The sequence below is a fragment of the Geotrypetes seraphini genome, chromosome 16 (assembly GCF_902459505.1).
Source record: "Geotrypetes seraphini chromosome 16, aGeoSer1.1, whole genome shotgun sequence".
Classification (NCBI taxonomy): domain Eukaryota; kingdom Metazoa; phylum Chordata; class Amphibia; order Gymnophiona; family Dermophiidae; genus Geotrypetes; species Geotrypetes seraphini.
The window spans coordinates 11,865,714-11,880,962 of NC_047099.1; the positions used below are offsets into that span (position 1 = coordinate 11,865,714).

The following is a 15,249-nucleotide window of genomic DNA, read 5'->3' on the forward strand; positions in this document are numbered from 1 at the left end:
TATGTACTCTATTGTGATCCGCCTTGGGAAAGGCAGGGTATAAATAAAGAAAGACAAATAAGCAATTAGCATTTGGGCTGAAATGTTTTTATAAACTGCTCCGATTGATTTTCACCAGAAGGGCAATTCATCAATACTGTACATAAATAAAGAGTTAGGAAACATTTACGGCCTCTTTTACAAAGTCGTGCGGCAACAGCTCCGTAGCCCTTTAAATCTCTATGGGCTTCGGGGCCGCTAGTGCGGCTTTGTATAAGAGGCGGTAAGGTAAGAAATAATTGTCAGGTAGTGGCAGATGAAGAGTCACATAACTCTGGGATTCCAGCCTTGGTTTTCGCTGCCTTAGAAGCTCAGGGAAGCTTCCAAACCAGAAATGTGAAATGCTCGTCTTGTTTGAAAAACACAGTTTGAAACATTTCTGCATTTAACGTGCTAACAAAACATTACTCCAACAATAAACCTGAGATTTATTTCACGTTGACTCTTTCAAGTTCTTTCAGTTTAACTAGTGTCCTTTTCAGGGCTGCCTTTACCTCCTGGTTCCTTAGGGTGTAAATGATGGGGTTCAGCAATGGAGTTACAGCAGTATAGACAACAGACACCATTTTATTCAGACAATTTGACTCATAAGGACAGACATATATGAAAATCAATGTCCCGTAATAAATGAAGACCACCGTGAGGTGTGAGGTGCAGGTGGTGAAGGCATTCCGTCTCCCTGAGGTAGAGGGCATTTTCACAATGGTCATAATGATAAAAACGTAAGACAGCATGATCAGTGTGAAGCAACCCAAAATGATAAAGCGAGCTAAAAATCTGAAGGAAATTTCACTGATGGAGTTTCTGGTGCATGATAGCGCAATCAGTGGAGAAAAGTCACAGTAGAAGTGATCTATAACACGAGGTCCACAAAAGGATAGCTGAGAGAAAGACACTGCAGGCAGCAGCGGAGACATGAAACTCATAAACCAGGCGCCACCTGCCAGCTGGACACATACTCGGTCATTCATTACAACTGGATAGCGCAGGGGATAGCAGATGGCAATGAACCTGTCGAGGGACATGACAGCCAGCAGGTAGTTCTCCATGGCACCCAAGATGGCACAGAAATAAAAGTGGAGGATGCAGGCTTTCTGAGAAATGGAGATCTTCCGAAGCAATTCAGCCAGCATTATGGGGACTGTGGCGGTGGTAATCCAGATTTCCAAGAAGGAGAAATTGGTCAAGAAGAAGTACATTGGTTTCTGCAGGTGTCTATCCAGTCTCACCAGAGTAATTATTAGGATATTAGCCAAGACGGTTAAGAGGTAGATGGTGAAGAAGATGGTGAAGGCTATGACCCCCTGCTCCCAAGTCACGTTGAACCCTGCTATCAAAAATTCAAGCTCAGTGGTGTCATTATCGGCCATCAATGTTTCAGCTTTAAGTCTGCTGGATCAAAAATAGACAATTCAGTTCAAACTTCTTATCTCATTATGGGATTACAAGTGTAAATGTATTATTTGTGTTCAGTTAACAAGAATGTTGTGACTCGGGATGAATGAGCTGTAGATGATATTGCTTTTGAAGCTTCAATTTGTGGGTTTGCAGATGTAGAGAAAGCAAGAGTAGAATTTACAGATGGAGAATTACAGCTAACCTATTAGCACAGTGTTTCCCAACCCTGTCCTGGAGGACCACCAGCCAGTCAGATTTTTGGGATAACCCTAATGAATATGCATGAGAGAGATTTGCATATAGTGGAGGTGACAGGCATGCAAATCTGCTCCATGCATATTCATTAGGGCTATCCTGAAAACCTGACTGGCTGGTGGTCCTCCAGGATAGGGTTGGGAACCACTGTATTAGCACATGTTATTAATATATAAGTCCCCCCCCCACCGCATAAAGCGGACTCTATGGTAAATAATGGACATGAATGCACACTTGACTTTCCTCAGCTCTATGTCTGCTAATGGATATGAAAGCTAATGCCCCTGTTTCAAGGTGTTCAATCATTTTGCTTTCAAATATCTTATGTGCTTAGGCAGATGTGAAGTTACTTTTAGTTCCCTTAGGGCAGGGGTGTAGAAGTCCCTCCTCGAGGGCCACAATCCAGTCGGGTTATCAGGATTTCCCCAATGAATATGTGTGAGATCTATTAGCATACAATGAAGGCAGTGCATGCAAATAGATCTCATGCATATTCATTGGGGAAATCCTGAAAACCCGACTGGATTGCGGCCCTCGAGGAGAGACTTTGACACCCCTGTCTTAGGGTAAAGACATTGATGCAACAGTCTGTTACAATAAAGAATTGATCAATTTCAATGTATTTAGACATCTAAATTTAGATCTGTCCAATTTTCATCCTCTGGATATATTTGGTACCACTGCTCCCTGTGCTTGTGTAAACGCCAGATCCTTCCAATGGCTTTTAAAGCAGAAATCACCAGCTCCAGAAGACCTAGTGTTTACCCGGTCCTGCTAAAGTGTCCTGGATATTTTCCAGTGTTTAGCCTGCTACAACTCTCCAGACCTTCTCCCCTTTCAGTGCAGAGATTGGACCAGTACAGTGCAGTATCTGTCCAGTAGGAACGCTGCTGTAGCCATAGGGAGGAGAGGCTGAGTTGCAAGTAATGGAAGGGAGCGGCCCTTAAAGAGAGCATTGGAACCAGTGAGTTGCCTGGGGCAGGGAGAATGTTGAGGAGGAATAGGAACTTAAGAGGGATGGGGTGAATGTAAGGTGTCTGCTATAGGCTGAGGAAAATTGCTGGCAGAAAGATCAAGAACATTACATGATGGTGGGCAGAGCTGGTAGAGGTGATGAGGTAGGCAATGACTGAATGAGCAGAAGGATGGCCCTAGAAGAGAGAGAGAGAGAGAGAGAGAGAGAGAGAGAGAGAGACTCTGTGTATGTGTCTGTGTGGTTTGAACATACCTGCAGAATGAGACAGGCATACATTAATGTCCTGAAAAGTGTGAGAGTGTTTGTGTGACTGGTGAGACAGTCTCATACACACAGAGCTTTTGTTTGAAAATGTGGGCTACGTTCCTTCTCTCTTTCTGTACCATACGCCTGGAATAAATTACCCAAGTTTGTCCGTCAAGCCCCTTCCCTTGTTTAAAAGCAGACTGAAAACCCACCTTTTTGATATAGCCTTCAATCCATAACCCTACTCCCCACTGCCCACCAACCCAGCCAGCAGGTTAACCGTTCCCCTTAACTGTATCCATGATATCCTGTTTGTCTGTCTTGTCTGTTTAGATTGTAAGCTCTTTCGAGCAGGGACTGTCTTCTTTGTGACTGTACAGCGCTGCGTGCGTCTGGTAGTGCTATAGAAATAATTCATAGAAGTAATAGTAGTGTGAAGATTTCCAGTCTTTGGGAACTAAGGAGTTTAGGAATAAAATCTGAGCTTAGTGTAGCATGGAGTGGCATTTTACAAAGGACATACAAATGAGACTTCAACATTGGGGCATCTCCAGTCCCACTAGTAGCTCAGAATAGAATCTGCCGATAAAGAGCCTGTTCCAAAACACATAGAGAAATGGACATTTGTGCACCAGATTTGTGCGGCAAGAATGTCCCTTTTGTAGAAATGAACATCTAAAACATGAATGTGAATGTTTCTGCAGCAGGAAACCAACATTTATGGTATGAAATGGCACCATCAATGTTTATGTACTGGAACATAAAAGTTTATAATAGCAAAAGGAGGCAAAGACCTGCCACTTAAGATGAAACACACCAAGCAGAACTTCACGTTGATCTGCTTTGTGTGTTTCATCACATAAATGTCGGCCATTTTAGAAGCATAAGGGCTTCTGGCAGCTATATGGCAAACACTCTGACGTCCATTACTCATGTATTCATGTTACTCTAAACTAGGCTATGTATGAAAATTTCTACTATGCTCAGTCTACTCTAAACTGTACTATGTATGTAAATATGTAACCCGTTCTGGGCTCTTCTGGGAGGATAAGATATAAAATTGAATAAATAAATAAATACCCTATAGATATCATATGAGGAAAGACTAAAAACGTTAAGGCTCTTCAGCTTGGAAAAGTGATGGCTGAGGGGAGATATGATTGGAGTCTACAAAATCCTGAGAGGAGTAGAACGAGTACAAGTGGATCAATTTTTCACTCTGTCAAAAATGACAAAGACTAGGGGACACTTGATGAAGTTACAGGGAAATACTTTTAAAACCAATAGGTGGAAATATTTTTTCACTCAGAGAATAGTTAAGCTCTGGAACGCATTGCCAGAGGTTGTGGTAAGAGTGGATAGCGTAGCTGGTTTTAAGAAAGGTTTGGACAAGTTCCTGGAGGAAAAGTCCATAGTCTGTTATTGAGAAAGATATGGGGGAAGCCACTGCTTGCCTTGGATCGGTAGCATGGAATGTTGCTACGTTTTGGGTTTCATCCAGGTACTAGTGACCTGGATTGGACATCATGAGAAAGGAGTACTGGGCTTGATGGACCATTGATTTCTAGTTTATATCCCCATCTTATGTGAGTTTTTAATCTTTCCATTTTATTTTGTTCTATTCTTTCGTTTTGACCCAATTTGAACTGTTGAGGCTGGATGGGAATTTAATTTATTTTATTCCATTTCATCGGAGTCTGACCATTGGTTCTAACGGTCTTAACGGCGTTGGGTCCTAGCCTATCTCTGGCCACTTGTTGAAGTGATGTCAGCCACCATGGAATCAATGGAAAATCAAGAGCTGTTCTACTAATACTTGGTGTTGGGGCAAAGTCTTCGTCGGACCTTCTGTCTTCCTCAGGCTGTTGCGCTCTTTGTCTGCCAATGCCTGCGGCCCAGTGCTATGAGTGAGATGACAGCAGGAGGATCGCTACTTCTTCCATCTGATGGTCTTGACGTTGGGCCCTGCCCTGTTTGACCTGTTCTCAAAGTCAGAGGTTATCGGGAGATCGGATGGCGCTGTTGGAGAAGGGTCTGCTGTCAACACTTTGCTTCGCTGTTATTTGGACTGAACTAAAGCTTTACTTTTTACTGACTGGAATTATATTTTATTATCTTGCTAATTCATACTGAATTCTTGTATTACTTTTTTCTTATGATAAATTTGATCTATTTCTTTTATTTATACTGTATAAATTATTTTACCTTTTCTCTCTCAAGTATTTAACTTTTCTGCCTTTGGCACAGATTGTGATCTGAGATGTTTTCTTCCCTGCTTTCTTTCCTATTATACATGTTTCATACCAGTTTGGGACAGATAGGGAAATTTTATGACTAACATTGAGGGCTTATCTATTGCTGCCTTACATTGAACTGAAACTAATTAGAACTTCTATTCCACTTCAGCTTAATTTTTTCTTACTTTTTGCTTTTCTTTCCAATTCCACCTCTTCCTTATTTAAGGGTTTTTTTTTAAATTGAGTTTATTATATTGTTTTCTTCTTTCCATTATGTGTCCAGGTGGGGTTATGGGGGTCCGGGTGGAGGTGGCCTTGCGGGGTTCGGGTAGGCAGTCTTTGGGGGAGGGGAGTGTCCGCAAGAGGGACTGTGCATCCGTCCTGCCGGGGAACTTGTGGGGGTGATGTCGACAGGAGGGACTGGATGTAACTAGATAAGTACCATTGGTCCTGAGCAGGCAATTTAACTGGGCAGGAGACATTTCTGGCCAGTTAAATCGCTTTGAATATCGACCTAGTAGTAAATAACTAAATGAAATACTTACATTTTTGTTTTGGATACGGTGTTGGTTCTTCTAGATCACCACATATTAAACCACCAGCAGGAGAAGAGGTTCTTCTTTAATGGCCCCTGGAAGAGTTTCATCTTCTGATTTTCTGTGTGTCATCATTTGGAAATCACTTGATGGTCTTCGTCCTCATATCTGTCACTCTTCTGACCTTCATCCATTCACTAAAATTTCATATATCTCTATGTTGCTGACATATTGAATTTGCTTTCTCTGTTTCTCTTTCTGTGCTAGCAGAGTAAGGAGTGCCTAATTTCTCAAGATTTCCTGTAGTTAAATTGTTGAGCAAAGCCCTGGGGGGTGTCAACTCAGTTGCTCAAGTAATAACATTAACTAGAAATAGCAGTACGTGCTATATTGACTGCATAATGTCCAATACCACATGGAAGAATCAAAGATGCATCATCCCACTGGGAAGGCAGCAGTAGAAGAAACTCTCCAGGGACAAATTTACCTTTTGCTATTTAAATTTTACAAGACATGAACTAGGGTTATATTTATCATGAAAACTCAACTACACATGCTTAAAAGCATTCTTTTGATAATGCAAAGCCTCTTGCATATCATTTTTTAGGTCAATTTTAGAGAAATTTGGCTCATCCAAGACATGGGTTTATTTATTTGGATTTAGTTCACATCATTTCATTGGTAGCTGAAAGGGATTTGCACTTAGTTACAGTAGCCCCTGAACACTGTTACTGCTAAGTTGAGTGGATGTCCTCAATCTACAGTCCTGTAGGTAAAAGGTGCTATCACATTTTCAATAGTGAGGGACAGGCAAGCTCTGCAGGACTCCAGAGAACCTGCTTGTCCTCAGAGATTGAAAACACAATATTGAAGCTTCGCCTCCTACTGGTAGGAAAGTAGTTCCTGGTAGGAAAGTAGACTGAAAGTCTTCAGGGGAACTGTTCCCTACTCAGCTTAGAGGGAACAGTTCCCCTGAAGGCTTTCAGTCTAAGACAGTGGTCTCAAACTCAATCTAGAGAATGACACGGGGGAAAAATCTGTCCCCGTCACCGGACCACCATCCCCTTCACTGCACCATCCCCGCCATCTCCTTCACCACCCTGTTCTCATCCCTGCAGCATCCACCCTTCCCTCTCGCCACCTTACCACCCTTCAGCGGCCCGAGAATCTCCCTCCCTCCCCCTTACCTTCGCGGCGTGTTAGTAAAGAAACTTAAGGGAGGGAAGGCGTGTGGTCACTGATCGTGCATGGCCCCTCCCTCTGGCCAAATCTATCTCCCTCCCTCCCCCTTACATTTGCGGCGCTTTAGTAAAGAAACTTACTGAAGCTGGCGAAGCCTGCTTGTGCCTGCAGTCGCGTGTGTGTGGGCGGAAGCTTTTCCTCTGACGCAACTGGGTCATAGACTGTAAAGTCCACCTAGTATTGTCCTAAGTTCCAAATGCTTAAGTTGCCGTTCAAGCTCTCTCCAGCCTATCCGACCATCTTGTTTGCAGGATATCTACTATAAAGTCTGTTCAGTAACATTCTCTTGATTCAAGTTAGTGGAGTTCCTATTGATGCCCTCCCCAGTCCATCCTACACCAAATCACCACATATGAAAGACTGAAATCCCGCAAGAAACCATGAGCTTATGTTACTATGTACTGTATTTGTGAATTGACTTGCTAAGTTCACAAGGATCAGTAGTAAGATTAGAACCTTGAACCCACTTCTTGAACCACTGGGCTACTCCTCCATTCCAAAGATGTCCATTCTTCAGTCTGATTTACCTCAGTATGAGGAGACTCTTTCTATTGCTCTTTGGAAGCTGCAGGCTGAATATATTTTGGAAGGAGTGAATTGGTCTCTGTCAGCTGCCTCCACAGATATAAAAACCCAGCTATGTTTTCATGAGTCTAAGATCGGAAAATTGTATGTTATTAGATGTACGAAAAAGAGAAGAGGTAAAGTATGTTAGTACTATAAAATCCTCCTTTTCTGCTGTGGGCCCAATCTTATGGAATGAGATATCTGGAGTAATAAGGTTCTGCAAAAATGGGTTACAATTTAGGAAATTACTTAAAACACATTTCTTTGTTCAAGCTTTTGGTTGATGCATAAATCTTCTTGTTAGTGTATTGATGGTGGAGTATGACCTTGGAGAAGAGATTAAAATCAAATTTGATAGGATGATTTTTATTGTTTTTGCTTATTTTGATAGCTATGTTTTCTTTTATTGTGAGCCGCTTAGGCCTTTAAGCGGATTATAAATAATACTTGCCAGTAGGTGCCTTGGTATAGATGCCTACCTTGAAGTGGTAGACGCCTACTGAGTTAGATACCTGCTTGCAAATTAATTTTTTTAATTGGCTTTTAATGGTGCTTTCAATTATCAGTTCTGATTAAGCCAATTATAAAAATTAAATTAGACACCTAGATTGGCTAGGCACACTGTTCTAGGTGCCTAACGGTAGGCACCTAGAACGGCTATTGTGCTCAAAATTGGACACTGATAGTTGGGCACTGATCAAAGATATGCACCCAACTAAATCGGCTAACGAACTAATTAGTGCCAATAATTGGATGCAAATTCTAGTTTATTAAAATTTATTATCCCACTTATTCACAGTTCAAAAGTTTTATAAAATGGGGAATATACATTTAAATTCAAAGGCAATAGACGATGACATTACTACATCATACAATAGGAGAGAGGAGTCCTGGTTGTGCCGGTCCAATTAGCGAAGGGAAAGAGGTTATAATTCTTTTTTTAAAAAAAATTATTTATTTATACAATTTTATAATATTTACCAAGCATAAAAATCTTGTACAGAAAAGTGCGATCAAAAACCAAATTAAACTTATTTTCCAAAATCGAAAAACACATCCAACTTAGAAATGTATGAATACATAAAATAGACTCATTTGATCACACACTAGTCCTCTATAACTGGAACCAAGATTTAAAGAGTAGAGCAAAATTAATCAAAGAACATTTTAAGGAAAAACATATGTCTACTGCGGTACAGAGAGCTAAATTTCATTAGGCGCAGCTATTCCTTTCTCAAGACACTTCATTGAGAGGAAACTTATCAAATGAGATGGCTCTGTAAAGATATACTTCAAAGAACCATATCTAACAACACATTTGCATGGATATCTCAAAAAGAAAATACCCCTATTTGAGTCACTCCAGGTTTCAAAATTAAAAATTCTTTTCTTCTTTTTTGAGTCTATCTAGAGACATCAGGAAATATCTGGATATGGTGTCCCAGGAAGTCCTTGGATCTATTTTTGAAGAAAAGTTTTAATATCCAATCCTTGTCTGGGGCCAAGGCCTCAGACAACAAGAGAGTGGCTGGAATAGCCAGTTCTCTATCCGATTGTTCCAGTATTGCGGAAATGTCCAATGGTCTTTCCTGAGATTCCTCAACTTTTTTTTTCTTTAACTTGGGATTTAACAGAAAGATAATATATCCTTGTAAGAGGAGGCAAAGAACTTTCAGGAATTTCCAATATTTCTGTGAAGTAACGCTTCAACATTTCACGAGGGGAGATTGATAGGATCTTAAGAATATTTATAATCCTCAAGTTGTTAGCTCGACCATTATTCTCCAGAGCTTCCAATTTCCTCCTTAAAATCACATTATCTTTAACCAATAAATCTTGATTATTCTTTACTACTATTAGCTCTTTATCTGTATTTTGTACCTCTACTTTTAACTGAGATATATCTTGTTTAATCAATTTTATTTCTCCTTTCTGTTCTTTAAGTTCCTTATCCAAATTTTTAATTTGAGGATTTAAGGAGTTTCCCAAATTCACCACCAAATCCCATAGTGCTTCAAGAGTGACTTCTGGAGGTTTAATTGCTGTAAAAAAGTGTGCTTGTGCTGTAAGAGATTGTTCCAAACTTTGGTTTACCGCCATAGAGTCTTGTACTCCCTCAGCCTTGGTTGTCCCGGTCTCAGGTCCTTCCAGAGTGAGCAAGCCACTCTGAGCTGTCTCCAATGGCAAGCCCTCCAACACACTGGCCTCCGGAGACGAGAGGGCTACCTCTTCGGGTGCTCTCTGGTCCCATGGAGAGCTGGCTGCCTGAGGCAGTGGCTGATGGGGTGGTGTCCTCACGTTGGGGCTTAGAGTAACGTTGAGCCCTAGGGTTTTCACCGTCGCACTACTCTCCGGCGGTGTCCCAAGCAGGCTAGCCCCCGGCGCTTCCTGCTCCTGTTGCAGACGCCGAAGCAATTCATCAATCGCTAACGGAGGGGCAGTCGGTCGTCGGGAGGCTCCACCGACATTCCTGCCCCGTCTCTTCGGCATTTTTTGTGCAGGTATGTTTGAGAATCGACGGCGTCCTCACCACAGTAAACATGCGGTAGCCATCTTGGATCGGAAAGAGGTTATAATTCTGATGGTTTAGTGGTCAAAGATACTGGCGGTTTATATGTTAGGGTTCAAGCCTTGAGAAAGCTGTCCATGCAAAACATGTCGGCATCAGAATCCCTAGCCAGAGACCACTCAATTTAAAGCTAAGTATTTGCTTACAACAAAAGTTATGAAATTAATGGATTTATCAAATATAGATAAAATTAAGCTCTGGAAATAAGATTAGAAAAATAGATCCAGTGACGATTGAACACGTAAAGCTTAGGACAATGAGACATTTTGGGTCCTAAGTGGTGTTGCTGAGGATCTTTACAAGGATTGGTTACAAGATAGCTAAAAGGTCTGGCTGTCTTTGGATATGTTTAACAATCATGATCACCATCTCAACCTGATGACTATAGGACAATTTTATAAATTGGTGTCTTGATATAGGAACCCAAACGGGGTACATTTGTGCCATTCCTACAGTGGCTTATAAGTGCCAATTGTATTATTGCTTACAGGCATGCCAAAGTTGTTATAGAATACTGACAAAAAACTGCTTTGACAAGCCAACTAATGTCATGGAAATGGTTAGAATAAGTTGGCATTCCTAAATGCACCTTGAAATGCACACCACTGTATTCTATAAGTTGGGCATATTGTTTGGCACTAGGCCCATGACCTATTGCCCTGTAAGTGGAGCGAGTGAGCAATCGCTCATACATTCTAGGAGTGTCGCTTACAGATTTTACATGGTCGCTCACAAAAATACTTGCAAATCTGCAAAATTGTTGGGTTTTAGAGCTTGTTGCCACACAAAATTGTCACTCAAACGAAAAAAAAATTTGCATACTCCATCCAGGTGCCAGCCACAACGGTGACACTTACTGGCCCTGATACAGGGTTTTAGAAGCTTTGTGTTCCCCCAGCCAAGAACTATCATAGCAAGGAAGATGAGTTAGGAAGACTTTAAGAGAAAAAAAATGTCAGGTAGTTGCAATGAAGACTTACATAGCTCTGGGATTCCAGCCCTAATTTTAATTAATCTAGAAGCTCAGAGAGGCTTCCAAAACTATAATATGAAATGCTTATCTCATTTGATAAAGCAGTTTGAAACATTTCTACATTTTAACATCATAAATTTACTTCACTGTTATTCTTTCAAGTCCTTTCAGTTTAATCACTATCCTTTTCAGAGCTGCCCTCACCTCCTGGTTCCTCAGACTGTAGATGATGGGGTTCAGCAGTGGGGTAACCACAGCATAAAAAACAAATACCACTTTATTCACATACAGCGACTCATGGACTGATGGACAGACATATATAAAAATTACTGTCCCATAATAAATGAAGACCACTGTCAGGTGTGAGGCGCAGGTGGTGTAGGCATTCTGTCTCCCTGAGGTAGAGGACATCTTCACAATGGTCATAATGATAAAAACATAAGACACCATGATCAATGAGAAGCAACCCAAAATTACAAAGCGAGCTATAAATCCGTAGGAGATTTCACTGATGGTGTTTCTTGTGCAAGATAGCTCCATCAATGGAGAAAAGTCACAGAAGACATGGTCTATTACACGAGGTCCACAAAAGGATAGCTGAGACAAAGACACTGCAGGCAGCAGCGGGGACATGAAACTCATAAACCAGGCCCCACCTGCCAGCTGGGCACACACTCGGTCATTCATTACAACTGGATAGCGCAGGGGGTAGCAGATGGCAATGAACCTGTCAAGGGACATGACAGCCAGCAGGTAGTTCTCCATGGCACCCAAGGCAGCGCAAAAATAAAACTGGAGGATGCATGCTTTCTGAGAAATGGAGATGTTTGTGCTCAGTAAGTCAGCCAGCATTTTGGGGATTGTGGCGGAGGTGTACCAGATTTCTAAGAAGGAGAAGTTGCTTAAGAAGAAGTACATGGGCTTGTGGAGACGTCTGTTAACTCTCACCAGAATAATTATGAGGATATTGTCCGTGACGGTTAAGAGATAGATTGTCAAGAAGATGATGAAAACCACGACCCCCTGCTCCCAAGTCATGTTGAACCCCACTAACAAAAATTCAGACTCAGCGGTGTCATTATCAGCCATCAAATTTTCTGCTTTAAGTGTGTCAAACCAAAAATAGATATAAACAAACTCATTAAAACTTCTTATCTTATTATAGGCTTGAAGATCAGCAAACAAGTAGTAAGTGTATTCTTTATGTTCAGTTGACAAGACTTTTGTGACCTGGGATGAGTGACTGTGGATGATGTTGTTTTTGAAGCTTCAATTTGTAGGTTTGCAGATGTAGAAAAAGCTGAGGGAGAACAAGAATAGAATTTACAGATGGAGAACTGGAACTATCATATTAGCAATTGTTATTCATATATAAGTCCCCCCCCCCCTCTGCATAAAATAGAGTCTTTGGTACATAATGGACAAGGTGCCTCACGAGCGTCTACTCCGGAAACTGAAGAACCATGGAGTGGACGGAGACGTACATAGATGGATCGGAAACTGGTTGGCGGGTAGGAAACAGAGGGTAGGGGTGAAGGGCCACTACTCGGACTGGATGAGGGTCACATGTGGTGTTCCGCAGGGTTCGGCGCTCGGGCCGCTGCTATTTAATATATTCATAAATGATCTAGAAACAGGCACGAAGTGTGAGATAATAAAATTTGCGGACGATACAAAACTATTTAGTGGAGCTGGGACTAAAGAGGAATGCGAAGAATTGCAAAGGGACTTGAACAAACTGGGGGAATGGGTGGCGAAATGGCAGATGAAGTTCAACGTTGAGAAATGTAAAGTATTGCATGTGGGAAACAGAAACCCGAGGTACAACTATACGATGGGAGGGATATTATTGAATGAGAGTAACCAAGAAAGGGACTTGGGGGTAATGGTGGACATGACAATGAAGCCGACGGCACAGTGCGCAGTAGCCGCTAAGAAAGCAAATAGAATGCTAGGCATAATCAAGAAGGGTATCACAACAAGGACGAAAAAAGTTATCCTGCCATTGTATCGGGCGATGGTGCGCCCGCATCTGGAATACTGCGTCCAATATTGGTCTCCGTACCTTAAGAAGGATATGGCGTTACTCGAGAGGGTTCGGAGGAGAGCGACACGTTAGATAAAAGGGATGGAAAACCTCTCATACGCTGAGAGATTGGAGAAACTGGGTCTCTTTTCCCTGGAGAAGAGGAGACTTAGAGGGGATATGATAGAGACTTATAAGATCATGAAGGGCATAGAGAGAATAGAGAGGGACAGATTCTTCAAACTTTTGGAAAATAAAAGAATAAGAGGACACTCGGAAAAGTTGAAAGGGGACAGATTCAAAACGAATGCTAGGAAGTTCTTCTTTACCCAATGAGTTTTGGACACCTGGAATGCGCTTCCAGAGGACGTAATAGGGCAGAGTACAGTACAGGGGTTTAAAAAAGGATTGGACAATTTCCTGCTGGAAAAGGGGATAGAGGGGTATAAATAGAGGATTACTGCACAGGTCCTGGACCTGTTGGGCCACCGTGTGAGCGGACTGCTGGGCATGATGGACCTCAGGTTTGACCCAGCGGAGGCATTGCTTATGTTCTTATGAATGCACATCAACACAGTAGCACTTGACTTTCTCCAGCTCTATGCCTGCTATTGAGTATAAAAGCCAATGCCCCTGTTTCAAGGTGTTCAGCCATTTCACTTTCAAATATCTTATGCTCTTAGGTAGACGTGAAGTTACTTTATAGCTTCCTATGGTAAAGACATTGATGGAGTGGTCTGCTTTAATAAAGAAAGTATCAACTCCAATGAATCTAAATATCTAAATTTAGATGGCTCATGTAGACAGGCACTCATCTCCGGTCATTTCCAAAAGTGTCTGATCTACATGTCTACCAACTGAAGTTAATTCATAAAATTACAAGGTGCCTGAACTAATGAGCTTAGGAATGAAGTCTGAACTTAGTATTGTATGGAGTGGCATTTTAGAAAGAACATACAAATGAGACATCTATGTTGGGGCATCTGTCGTTCCACTAGTATCTTAGAATAGAATCTGCCGATGTAGAGCCTGTTCCAAAATACATAGATAACATAACATAAAATTTTATTTATATACTGTAATACACCATGAAGTTCCATGCGGTTAACAGGAATTAAGTAGAAGACCATACATGAGAGGTCAGGATACAAGTACAAATAACATAGGATCTTGACAAGATCAAAGTCAAATATGATTATGGTATGGTAATACGAGAAAAACTCAAGTAGGTGAACAACTTTCAAATACCGATGCAGATAGATATGGAGACCTAAAAGGAAAGTGAAGAGAGAGGTGGGAGCAGGTAATAAGAGTTGAATGAGTCTGTGCATAGAGCTTTTTCCATTGACTTAAGGAGCATGTGAAACATGCAAATAGGGTACAGGTTTTAATGCTCTAATAGGAATTTGTTGAAGTTTTTCTAAAGTGTTGTCCTGGTGGTATTGCAGTTGTTAATATGATATCTATGTAGGTTGATTCTCATCTGTACCAATGATTTTATGGTGAGAATATTAAAAGGGAACTTTAAGACAATCCAAGAACATAAAACCTTTGAAATCAAAATGATAAAGTATTTTGACACCTACCAGATAGGACTTAACAGATATCTGGGCTTTCTTTCCCACTACAAAGACATTTAAAACTGCTCTGTCATTTCTCTGTCTAAACCCCACCCACCACATCTCCCTCTTCCTATTCCTAAAATCCTTTCATGTTTTCCTTATATATACTGATTTTTTTGTCACATTTGCTTTTTTCTGATCTGAATAAGGGTTACCTTTGAAAGCTTATCATAAAATGCATTGAGTTAGTCCAATAAAAAAAGGTATCACCTTATTTCCTTTGTTTTATTTCTTTGGAAATTTATTTCTTTGTTTTATTACCTTGGAAAGTAACTAACATGGTCACCACACTATTTCACTCAAAATACATGGGAAATGAGCATTTGTGCACCAGTCTTGTGTGGCAGGAATGTCCCTTCCGTAGAAACGAACATCTAAAACAGGAACAGAGTAAAACAGGAATGTGAACGTCTTTGCAGCAGGAAACCAACATTTATAGTATGAAATGGCACCATCAATGTTTATAATAGCAAATAGAGGCAAAGACCTGCCACTTGATAAGATGCAACACACCATGCAGATCTACATTTTCACAATTCTTTGATGGGATGAAAATTAAAAGG

The 15,249-nt window shown here is 41.1% G+C and overlaps 2 protein-coding genes across 3 annotated transcripts in view; both read right to left on the reverse strand.

Annotated features, from left to right (window-relative positions):
• Positions 1-267: 267 nt before the first annotated feature.
• LOC117350889 (olfactory receptor 11L1-like) overlaps positions 268-15,249 on the reverse strand; it is a 52,991-nt gene continuing 38,009 nt past the window's right edge. The window contains exons 2-3 of one of the 2 annotated variants that reach the window (XM_033925593.1): positions 14,948-15,060; positions 268-1,428 (exon numbers count right to left, since the gene is read on the reverse strand). In XM_033925593.1, the coding sequence (XP_033781484.1) occupies positions 468-1,409 (942 nt within the window). In that variant the 5' untranslated portion in view covers positions 1,410-1,428; positions 14,948-15,060 and the 3' untranslated portion in view covers positions 268-467. Of the gene's footprint in view, positions 1,432-14,947; positions 15,061-15,249 lie in introns of both variants that reach the window. The other variant, XM_033925594.1, reaches the window with a different exon arrangement.
• LOC117349606 (olfactory receptor 11L1-like) lies at positions 11,177-12,076 on the reverse strand. Its single transcript, XM_033923197.1, has one exon. The coding sequence runs from the start codon at positions 12,074-12,076 to the stop codon at positions 11,177-11,179; it is 900 nt and encodes a 299-aa protein (XP_033779088.1).

Bases quoted from the DNA above. Each gene is read 5' to 3' on its own strand.
- LOC117349606 (XM_033923197.1), bottom strand. From the start codon at position 12,076: ATGACTTGGGAGCAGGGGGTCGTGGTTTTCATCATCTTCTTGACAATC.